Below are 12,037 nucleotides of genomic sequence, written 5' to 3'. Positions count from 1 at the left end.
TTTTACTGACCTCGGAAGGATGGAAGGCTGAGTCAACCTTGAGCCCCTGGTCAGGATCGAACTTGTAACCTTCTGGTTACAGGGCGGCAGTTTTTTTTACCACTGCACCACCAGGGGCTCATTATGTGATTGATGATTGATTAAAGTGCTGTCAAGTCAGTGTAGACTCTTAGCGACCTCATAGATAGATTCTCTCCAGGATGTTCTGTCTTCAACTTGGCCTTGAAGGTCTCTCAGTGGTGCATTCATTGCTGTTGTAATTGAGTCCGTCCACCTTGCTGCTGGTCGTCCTCTTCCTTCTCTTGCCTTCAACTTTTCCCAGCGTGATGGACTTCTCAAGGGAGCTGGGTTTTCGCAGAATGTGTCCGAAGTGTGATAGTTTGAGCCCGGTCATTTGTGCCTCGAGTGAAAATTCTAGATTGATCTCTCCTATGATCCTTGTGTTTGTTTTCCTGGCTGTCCATGGTCTCCTCAAAAGTCTTCTCCAGCACCAAAGTCCAAAAGCATTAAAACTAGATATTCTTAAAAGATGGGTCTTTAAGGCTCTCCTGAAGGCCTCCAAGGAAGATAATCCTCTCATATCCACACGGAGCATGTTTCACAACCCAGGGGTGACAACTGAGAAGACCCTATCCTGGGTCACCACCAGATGCACCAGTGGCACCCGAAGATGGACCCCTCCTGATTATCTCAATGAGTGGTGGGGATCTTGTAGGGTAAGGCGCTCCCTCAGGTAACCCGGGCCTAAGCCATTCAGGGCTTGAAAGGTAATAACCAGCATTTTGTACTTTGTCCGGAAACATACTGGCAGCCAGTGAAACTGTTCGAGGCATAATGTGTTCTCTTCATTGAAGATAGCAAGACTTACTTCTAAGTAAATGTGCAGCGAGAAGCAATGAGGCTCCGGCTTAAGTCCTCATGGACGGGGTGGATGTGAGGAAGAAAGTTACTCACAGTAGTCCTTTAGCTTTCAATGTGGCTACTTGGAGTAATTTTCCTTCTCTTGTCAGCCTGTGTTTGGGCTGAACCACTTCATATGGCAGGAGAAAGTTGGTGTGATTTATTTGGTACCCAGAAGCAATTCAAACACAAAAATACCCACACAAAGAAAACTAACACATCAGGGAAGAATTATCTGCTAGACCCAAATCCTCTCCCTGACACACAAGCTTTCCATGTGCAAGGAGTGTGAGTGTGAGGTAAAGTATTCGGTCACAGGCCCACCCACCTGGAGTTTGCAACAATACGGTCCCGACACAGATTTCCCCCCTCACTGAGAACTAGGCCCATGCCACAACTAATGTCTGTAGCTATCCATCAAAGCATTTTAAATAAAGGGACCTCAAACGATAATAAACGGAAGGGTGGGGAGACGCAAGACCCAGGGGGCTTGTCAAATCACAAGATTTGAGAGCTTCCAGGAAAAGTTGTTTTATCACCCGCTAGAGAAAAATTCAATGCAGTTGTTTGCAAGGGCCAGACATCAAAAGCATCCTCTCCCACAGCAGCTCTCGTTGCCCTGGCAACAGAAGTCTTCCTGTGCTGTTGCCACAGCAACAGCTGCCAGGCAAGGGTACCATCCTCTGCCATCTTCCATTTCAGACAGTTTACCTTTATACTTTAAGGGCGGGGGTGGGTGGGTGGGTGGGAACCTGGATTTTGCATTTTGAGAAAGAAGTTTGACATCCAAAACCAGAGCATCTTCTGGGGAAGGGGAGATGTCAATTTTTGTTTTGCAGTTTAGGGTGGGAATAAAGCTAGCCTGGGAAGAGCTGTTCCCCCATGGTGGGGCAGGATCACAGCCGCAAACTCAGCTGACCTTCCTGAGGACTAGTAACTTTGACAGTTTTAGTTGCAAGGCCAGTACAAACACCGGTGGTCCAGATCTCAAAGGGCTTTCTCTTACCACTCTACGACATTGTTATGAATCTTTCTCCTCTTGCTAGAACTCAGCACCAGCCCACAAGATGGACGAGTAGATTCAGGAGAGACAAAGAAATGGTTTTACCATGCAACACAGAACTGATCTGTGGAACTCACAGCCACAGGCTTGCTATGCTTATATATTTAAAAAGATACATAGGAACCTGTCATCTATTGAGTCAGATCTTCGACTGATCTAGCTGGATATTGTCTGCATTGACTGGGAGCAGTCCTCCCAGTCCTACGTACTTGTAGATGTGGTCAGAGATTGAAGCTGGGACCTCCTGCACGCAAATGCAGGGGCTCTACTAACTGAGCTATCCCCAAAGATGAGAGGCTTACCATTGGTTTTAGCCACAACAGCTAAACAGAGCCTCCGTGTGCAAAAGCAGTCTAGCTGGATAGCAGCGGGAAAGGACAAGGCTGCATTTTCACCCGGCTTGTGGACTTCCGGGAGATCATAACTCAGCAGTAAAGCATCTGCTTGGCATGCAGAAATTCCCAGGATCAATCCTTGACAGCATCTCCAGTTAGGGCTGAGAAAGACTCCTGCCTGAAACCTTGGAGAAGCTGCTGCCAGTCAGTGTAGCCAATCCTGAGCTAGATGGGCCAATAACCTGATTTGGTATATTCCTATCTTCCTATGAGGCATCTGGCCGTCCTCTGTTGGAAACAAGATGCTGGGCTAGACGGACTTCTTGGTCAGCAGGTAGAAAACCTTAGGGATGGGTCCAAAGTGTTTCGGCGCCTCTTTGGAGAGGCGCTGAAACACTTCGGCTCCCTGGCACCAAAACGTTTTGGCATGGGGCAAGAGGTTCCCTTAAGGGGAGGCGGGCAGGTCCTACCTGCCCGTCCTCCAAGCCGCTGTCATCCTCTGACCGCTTTGCAAACGAGGCTCACCTAAGCTGCTAGTCCCTATGATCTGTCAGATCCAGCAGGGCCGTTCCGATGTCCGTCCAGGCACAAATACGCATCGGGAACATCGGAAAATGGCCGTTTCTGGCATTGTTGAAAAGTGGTATATAAATATTCGTCGTGTTATGCCCTAGTTCAGGGGTGGGCAACCTTGGGGTATTCAAGGTTGTCTGCTCCCGAACTAGTTGTGGGGTGGAGAGAGAAGTGGGGGGAACCCAGACCTTTACGGCTTGCTCACGTACAGCACTCATCGCCACGGGTCGCTGCGCCAGAGGGTCAGAATTGTAACACAGCCACTCTGCTGTATCGGCACCAGCCGGCTTCGTTTCCCGTATCACACCTTTGCTCAACACTCCACGAACCCAACGGGATTGAGTGGTTTTTTCCAGCTGCTGCAGCGACAGGTTCGCTTTCCTCGCCGATAAGGACACGCTCCTCCTTCCTGCAGCCCCACAAGCTCCGGTTGCTTCCCCTGTGGGCCAGACTGGGCAGCCCGCCTGGCCGGGCAGACAAAGGTCTCAAAGACAGCCGAGGAGCACAGCATCAGAAATTTGAAACAGAACAAAAATAAAATTGCGCTGCTCAGGACTCTGGAGTGGGTTCCGTTTTTGCTAAGGGCGAATGCTATGCAAACGTCAGAGGCTTCCCCGGGAAGGAAGAAGGGTTTGTAAGAAGAAAGAGCAAAATAAGACGTTTGCCCTGCAGACAAAGGCCCCGTTTAGTCCAGTATCCTGTTTCCAACAGGGGACAGCCGGGTGCCTCGAGGAAATCGAGCACCAAGACAACAGGCTCCCCATTCGTCCTCAGCAGCTGACATTCAAAGATAGACTGCTTCTGTACAGAGCCTCCATTTATGGTGAATCGGTCCATCAGAATCTATCCACGAAGGGAAGATGTTGCCTTTGTGGTATCAGACCGATGTCGGTCCACCACACCCAGAAATCTGGTCCAACAGGGGCCATACACCCCCCTCCTACCAAGGTCCACAAGCAGGGCCAGGATGCTGAACTAGGTGGGTTTGAGGTCCAATCCACCAAGGCTCCTCTTACAAAGAGTAAATTCATCACAGACAAGGTCTAGCGGCAGCTAAAAACGGAATCCTCCATATTCAGCGGCAGTTCACCTCCAATGGACAAACAGCAGAGGAGAAACATTGCTTTCCCAGTAAAGGGGGGCACCCAGCTGTCCACTGTTGGAAACAGTGTGCTGGGACCCAGAACCTCCCTTCTGATACTGTCCAGATTAGTTATCCCCACCCACCCCTGCTCTCTAGTTCCCCACACCTCCCTGAGCCTCCCATGGCCATCCCAGGGAGGAAGAAATCCTGTCCTTTTGAAACCTCTCTTTTCCGGGCGCGGAGGAGTCATGGCCGGGATAAGCCACCCACACGAGACGACCTCCGCTGTCCTTGTGGCGAGAGGCAGGCTTCCTGTGCAGCCTCCGCCGAGAGGTTCACGCTGTTCTTACACTGTAACAATGATCTATTATTCATAATATATAATTTTATTTGAGCAGCCTCTAGAAAGAGAGAGACAGCCTCGCTCTGAAACAGGGAGAACAGATTTTAAAATTTGCAGCCTATTCCGTTTATGTCGCCTGGGATGCCCTCGTATGCCCTCCAGTGGATATCGTGGCCTTCGTTTCAAAAGGAAACAAGGACCCTAGATAAAAAAAGATCCGCATGACCCTAGAGAAATAGGGGGACACTCAAGCCCAGCTACCTCCGGTCCTGCAGTCTAAGTGCAATTTTGACACAGGAACTGCAGGCACTGTGAGAGACATCCATCCTTCCCCCAGGGAAGGGAGTGTTGCTGTAGCCAACATCTTGTCTAGATGCAGATCCAGTCTTTCCCAACAGGGTTTGGCCCGAGACCCTCCAAAGAACAAAGTATCACAGCTCTTCTTTTTAAAACTGGCTGCAAGTTCCTAGTCCTCATGCGGAGCTGAATTTATTATTATGTATTTTTTATTATTTGTTCGATTTCTATACCGCCCTTCCAAAAACGGCTCAGGGCGGTTTACACAGAGAAACAACAAACAAATAAGATGGATCCCTGTCCCCAAAGGGCTCACAGTCTAAAAAGAAACACAAGATAGACACCAGCAACAGCCACCGGAGGTCCTGTGCTGGGGGTGGAGAGGGCCAGTTACTCTCCCCCTGCTCAATAAAGAGAATCGCCACGTAAAAAGGTGCCTCTTTGCCCAGTTAGCAGGGGTCTGAAATTTGAAAGCCATCCTGTATGCTCTCCTCCCTTCTCTAGGATCAGAGCAAGCCAGCCAATAGCAGCCACAGACAATTCTGCCTGCCCTCTCTGACATCAGAGCAGCATCGGCCAACTGCTGCTAGAGGCTTCTTCGCCAGTACCAGAACACACACACTCAGCACCGTCACTTGCTCGAGTGAAGCATTTCCTTCTAGTATATTTTAATCTAATCTTGGTGGCTTTTTAGCTTGAAAATCCCGTCACATTTCTCACCCCCCAAAAGGAGAGTTTCATAAGTCTCTCCGCCTCTGCCCCCTGCTAACTGAGCAAGAAGTCACCTTTTTAAAGTGGAGATTCTCTTTATTGATCGGGGGAGAGCAAGGGGCCCTATCCATTCCCAGCACAGCATCCCTCCAATGGTTGTCGCTAGGGTCTGTTTTATGTTTCTTTTATAGATTGTGAGACCTTTGGGGGACAGGGAACCATTTTATTTATTTATCTCTATCTAAACTGCTTTGGTCCCCTTAAGTGGCACAGCGGGGAAATGCTTGACTAACAAGCAGAAGGTTGCCAGTTCAAATCCCCGCTGGTACGATATCGGGCAGCAGCGATAGAGGAAGATGCTGCGTGGGAGGAGGCCATGGTAAACCCCTCCTGTATTCTACCAAAGACAACCACAGGGCTCTGTGGGCGCCAGGAGACGACACCGACTTGACGGCACAATTTACCCTTAAATCGCTTTGGGAATTTTGGTTGAAAAGCGGAATATAAATATTCCTTGTCTTCAATCCCTACCCATTAAGGCCTCAGGCTTTAAATCTCTCTGCAATCTAGGTCAAACGTTCTCAGAGTCCCATCTTCCAGCGCTGGCATGGAGCAAAGCAGTCACCATTAAGGAATGTCTTTTTTTTCCCCTTAAAAAAAAAATATATATATGAAAGCATGAGGACTAGATGCTTATTGGGTTCCTTTCCCCAAGTCAGCTGGGATTGCCAGGATTTAAATCCAGGCTTGTAAATACAGAACGAGTTGTCCATCTCGTTCAGTGTTGTCTACCCAGACTGGCAGCGGCTTCTCCAAGGTTGCAGGCAGGAGTCTCTCTCAGCCCCGTCTTGGAGATGCTGCCAGGGAGGGAACTTGGAACCTTCTGCATGAAAGCAAGCAGGTGCTCCAATTCATTGTTGGCTTGGGTTGATGTAATGCTCCCTTACATTAATTGACTGTAGTTGGGGGTGCTGGGGGTTGTAGTTCATCAACACTTGGAGGAACCCAGCTCAGGAACCACTGTCCTAAGGGGAATATCTAACAGTGCTCACATGTGTAGCCTCCCATTCAAATGCAAACCAGGGTGGACCCTGCTTAGCAAAGGGGACAATTCACACTCACTACCACTACACCAAGCAACGGCCAGGGCCACTGGAGGCAGCCAGTCTCTCTCTGCCTGACCTACCTCACTGGGTTGTTGTGAGGACACAAGGGGGAGCTGCATACAGGCCGCCTTATCTTTTTGGAGGAGGAGTAGAACAGGAGTGTGTGAAAGCATAAAGACACTAAAAACCACTTGCAAGGCTCCTGCGGAAGCCAAAAGGTTTCCAGTTTCGGTTTCAAGCGGGGGAAGTCGAACTGGGAGCGGGGGGAGGAGGCTGCACAGTTCTGGCCCGCAGTCACGTAGGAATGCTCTTGAGTGCCTTCGCACAGCACAACACAAAAGCGCCATCTCAGCGGTAACGCAACGCAGTCACAACCACCCTCTGCAAGGCAGCCGCCAATGCCACAGACAACGGGGCAAATCACGCAAACGCACTGCAAGGGGAGAGTTTCTTCCACGCTGACGCACTGGCAGCCTATCCCGCCCCCCCCCCGCAAGGCCAGACGGGACCCCCTTCCTTGAGTGATGCAATGCCACCAACCTCCCTCTGCATCCCCCCCCCACACACACATACACACAGCCCCACACAACGGCAGCATTCACCCTCCCTTTTCCCCACCGCATGCAGGCCCCGCTTGCAGACACAGGCACGGATCTCAGGTCACATCTTCTCAAACAATAACGAGCCATTAACGAAGAAGCCCATCCGCCCCCCCAGCCCAATTTGATGTGAAGCAACACAATGGCAACAGACAGAGCCAGACGTCAACCCTCCCATCAATCCAAGGCAAACACCAATCTCCTTTATCCCGCCACCCCAGCCCCAGCCTGTAACCCACTGCCTCCTCTGATCTGCCCCCCCGGCCCCCCCAAGGCAAGACCAGCTCTCTCCCCCCAACCCACTCAATCACCTTCGCTCACAAGCAGTCTCCTGCCACACGTGTGGGGCTGATGCTCCAGAGCATCCGTGCTCCACTATATTTTATTAGGGTGGGGAAGGGCCCCCGCAAGGGTGAGGACCACCCCCTGTAACATGACGCAAGGGCCCAGGTCGCCGTTTCTCTCCCCCACCCATTTCGCAAAGGCCGGTTATTTCGCATTCCTCCTCCCCCACGAAACTCAAGGCCCGATTTCACCCGCGACGCACCCCATAACGCGAGGTCAAGTGTGCCCCCCCGCCAGGCAAATGCCTCAACCCCCCCACACACCCCCCCAGGGGGAAGGCTAGATTTCGACACCCACCGCAGCAACGCCGTGACTAATTTCACCGCCCCCCCCTGCAAAGCCCAGCCAGCGTCACCCCCTTTGCAGAACACCGGCAGATTTTCAAGCCCGCCCGGCCCAGCAACACAACCACCAATTTTACTGTGCAATGCCACACCAAATAGCAAGCGGCGCACAATGCAACCACTCATTTCACGCCCCCCTCCCCTCCGAACCCCAGTATGGGGGGCAACAGCAGGAGAGAGGGCATGGCCTCAGCTCTTGCCTGTGGGCTCCGCAGGGGCATCTGGGGGTGGGGGGCACTGTGGGAAACAAACGGGGGGCTGGACTAGACGGGCCCTGGGCCTGATCCAGCAGCAGGGCTGTCCCGTTGAGAGGCCTTGCCTTCCCTTGCCGGGCTCCCCCCCCCATAACTAATGTCACCCCCCCCACACACACACACACACGCAATAAAATGTCAAACCTGTCAATATCAATGCAAGGACTAATTTCACTCCGCAATGTAATACACACACACACACACACACCGCCCAAGGAAGGTGGGATCTCAAGGCCCCCGCCCCGCCGATCCTGCAGTGGCTAGCAAGGGCGGCTCCGGGGGGGGCGCATGTTGGGGCTAGCGCGCCCCCCCCCTTTCTGTCTCAGGGCAGAGAGATGCAATCTGTCTTTCCTCCCTCCCACCCACCCACTAAGCCTCCCGCGCCCCGGGAACGCGAGCCCGACCTGGAAGAGGCGGCGGGTGGCGGCGCGGCGCAGGAGGGTGAGGGCGAGGGCGCCCAGCAGGCAGAGCAGCGGCTCCCCCCAGGACAGGCAGACGCTCTCGGCCCAGGCGCGCCGCGCCCGCTCCCAGCCGCAGTCCGAGCAGCCGCGCAGCGCCCCGGCCAGGCTCGCGTAGCTGCGCCGCACCAGCTCCTCGTAGCCCGGCATGGGCTCCACCACCACGCCGCCGCCGCCGCCCGCTGCCTCCATCCTCCTCCTCCTCCTCGCCGCTGCCGCTGCTTCTTCGCCACCTCGCAGCGCGCGCGCTGCTGCCGGGCCCGCGCCAGCTGTTTGCAGCTGGAGAGGCGCCGCAGCCGCCCGCGCAGGCGCGCTCCGCCCCAGGGGCGGTGTGCTCTCCCTGGGCCGGCTGGACAGCGCCGAGTCCCACGTGCTCTCCTCCTTCTCCATCCCGCCCCCCGCGAGGCGGAGGCTCCCTGTTCCCCAAGGGGGGGGGTGAGGTGGGGCGGGGGGGGCATTCGGGGTTGGACTACTGCAACTAGCAGGGGGTGATGGGAGTCAGCGTCTATCACACATAGTCCACTTGTGGAATTCTCTGCCGCAAGATGGGGTGACAGCCAACCACCTGGATGGCTTGAAGAGGGGTTTGGACCACTTCATGGAGGAGAGAGAGAGGTCTATCAAGGGCTACTAGTCGGAGGGCTACAGGCCACCTCCAGCCTCAAAGGCAGGATGCCTCTGAGTACCAATTGCAGGGGAGCAACAGCAGGCCCCTTTCAACTCCTGCCTGTGTCTTCCAGGCATCTGGTGGGCCACTGTGCGAAACAGGATGCTGGACTAGATGGGCCTCCTTGGGCCTGATCCAGCAGGGCTGTTCTTATGGAGTCTCACAACACCTGGCCTCCCTTAGACCCCACTTTTCACAAACTGGAGGCGGCCGCTGACTGACCACTGGGGTGTTCTCTCTCTCTCACACACACACACACACCCCAACACCACCCGGGTCTCCTATGCATGAGGATATGGAATAGCCCAGTGGTTCCCGACCTGGGGACCTCCAGAGGTTGCTGGACTACAACTCCCATCACCCCCTGCTCTATACTCCACCCCAACACTCTGAGCAAGACTCGGTGGGTGGGTGGGTATGTCTGTGTCTCACTCACACACGCCAGAGCTGTGCCCCACCAAGCTTGTGGGACGCAGAAAGCAGCATCCTTGAAGGACCGTTTATTAAAACAAGTGTTATATCCTGCCTCTCTCAAGACTCAAGGTGGGCGACTATGGTAAATACAGAATTTGTTCCAAAAAGGGCGGGGGATGGTGGACAATAAAGCAACTCTTCCCAGTTCCATTTGGTGACGGGGCCCAGCCAGATCTTTTACAGGAGCCCCTGAAAAGGCAACAGCTGGGGGGCGGGGGTGGGGAGTTTCCAGGCCTCAGTATGTGGGCATTTAAAGGTAGACTGCCCCTTTACTTGGAGGCTCTTGTGGCGCTTGCAAGAGGCTGGGGCTGAATCCAGATAAGATAGAGGTACTTGTTGTACTACTATGGGACTACAATTAAATGTAAAGAAGACTAATGACAACGGGTACAGCAACCAGCCTCAGAACTGACAGTGAAGACATTGAAGAGGTGGATAGCTTCTGCCTTTTAGGATCGACTGTCAACAGTCAAGGATCCAGCAGTCAAGAAATACGCCGCAGACTAGCACTTGGTAGGGTTGCAATGAAGGCCTTGGAAAGGCTATTGAGATGCCATGACGTGTCTACACCTACAAAGATTAGAATCCTTCAGACCATGGTTTTCCTCCAACACACTCTATGGATGCGAAAGCTGGACTTTGAAGAAGCAAGAGAGAAAAAGCATTGACGCTTTTGAACTTTGATGCCGGAGAAGACTTTTGAGGAGACCAGGGACAGCCAGGAAAACAAGCCAATGGATCATAGAACAAACCAATCCAGAATTTGCACTCGAGGCACAAATGACCAGGCTCGAAGTATCATACTTTGGACACATTATGCACAGCTCCCTTGAGAAGTCCTACAAACTGGAAAAGTTGAAGGAAAGAGAAGAAGAGGATGGCCAGCAGCAAGGTGGATGGACTCGATTAGGACAGCAATGAATGCACCACGGAGAAACCTGAAAGGCCAAGCTGGACAGATCTTTCTGGAGAGAATCTATGTATTTGCTAAGTGTCGACACCGACTTGATGGCACTTAATCAATCAATCAATCTTGTTTATTTGTTGTTTCTCTGTGTAAACCACCCTGAGCCATTTTTGGAAGGGCGCTATAGAAATTGATTGATTCAGAACTCAGGAGATGATTTTGATCTGCTGGTTCTGGATGGGGTCACACTTCCCTAGAAGGAGCAGGTACGCAGTCTGGGGGTGCTTCTGGACACAAAACTCTCCCTGGTGGTGTCCCAGGCTGAGGCAGTGGCCAGAGGTGCCTTTTATCAGCTTTGGCTGATACGCCAGCTGCGTCCATTTCTTGAGATAAATGACTTCAGAACGGTGGCACATCTGCTGGTCACCTCCAGACTTGACTACTGCAATGTGCTCTATGTGGGGCTGCCTTTGTACGTAGTCCGGAAACTGCAGTTAGTCCCAAATGTGGCGGCCAGGTTGGTCTGGGTCATCTTGGAGAGACCATATCACTCCTATCTTAAAAGATCTACACTGGCTGCTGATAAGTTTCCAAGCAAAGTACAAGGTTTGGGTTATAACCTATAAAGCCCCAAATGGCTTGGGCCCTGGGTATTTAAGAGAACACCTTCTTCGCTGTGAACCACACCGCTCATTGAGATGATTTGGAGAGGTTTGTCTGCAGTTGCCTCCGGCTCATCTGGTGGCTACGCGGGGACGGGCCTTCTCAACTGGTACAGCTTTGGAACACGCTCCCTGCTGAAATAAGAGCCTCCCATCTCTTACAACTTTTTAAAAGGCAGTCAAGATGTATTTGTTCACCCAGGCTTTTAATTAGATATTGCTTTGTGTTTTTAATAGTTTTAATGTTTTAGATTTTAAATTGTCGTAATGTTTTAACCTTTTTTTGTGTTTGTTTTGTTGTAAACCGCCTAGAGACTTGTGTTTGGGGCAGTATACAAATGCGTTAAATAAATAAATAAGCAGCTCTACTGGATCGAAGTAGAAGGCCTCTCTAGACGACCATCAGAAGAGCCCTGCTGGATCAGGCCCAAGGAGGCCCATCTAGTCCAGCATCCTGTTTCACACAGTGGCCCCCCAGATGCCTCCTGAGAAACCCACAGGCAGGAGTTGAAAGGGGCATGCCCTCCCTCCCACCATTACTCCCCTGCAACTGGTGCTCAGAGGCACCCTGCCTTTGAGGCTGGAGGTGGCCCACAGCCCTCCGACTAGTAGCCCTTGATAAACCTCTCCCGCATGAAGTTATATCCAAACCCCTCTTCAAGCCATCCAGGTTGTTGGCTGTCACCACATCTCGTGGCAGAGAATTCCACAAGTGGATGATGCGTTGTGTGAAAAAGTACTTCTGTTTGCTGGTCCTAGATTTCCTGGCAACCAATTTCATGGGATGACTCCTGGTTCTAGTGTTATGGGAGAGGGAGAAGAATTTCTCTCTCTCCACTTTCTCCACTCCATGCATGATTTTGTAGACCTCTATCATGTCTCCCCGCAGTTGTCTTTTTTTCTAAACTAAAAAGC

At 52.2% G+C, this 12,037-nt stretch overlaps 1 protein-coding gene across 2 annotated transcripts in view; it reads right to left on the bottom strand.

Annotated features, from left to right (window-relative positions):
• CERS1 (ceramide synthase 1) overlaps window positions 1-8,787 on the bottom strand; it is a 32,414-nt gene extending 23,627 nt beyond the window's left edge. For both annotated transcript variants that reach the window (XM_053297281.1, XM_053297282.1), the window contains exon 1: window positions 8,359-8,787. In XM_053297281.1, the coding sequence (XP_053153256.1) occupies window positions 8,359-8,604 (246 nt within the window). In that variant the 5' untranslated portion in view covers window positions 8,605-8,787. The remainder of the gene's footprint in view (window positions 1-8,358) is intronic.
• Between the last annotated feature and the right edge of the window lie 3,250 nt (window positions 8,788-12,037).

Source organism: Hemicordylus capensis, chromosome 2 (genome assembly GCF_027244095.1).
Source record: "Hemicordylus capensis ecotype Gifberg chromosome 2, rHemCap1.1.pri, whole genome shotgun sequence".
NCBI classification, from domain to species: Eukaryota; Metazoa; Chordata; class Lepidosauria; order Squamata; family Cordylidae; genus Hemicordylus; species Hemicordylus capensis.
The sequence above is the reverse complement of the archived record's forward strand: the minus strand, read 5'-3'. Positions and strand labels throughout refer to the sequence as shown.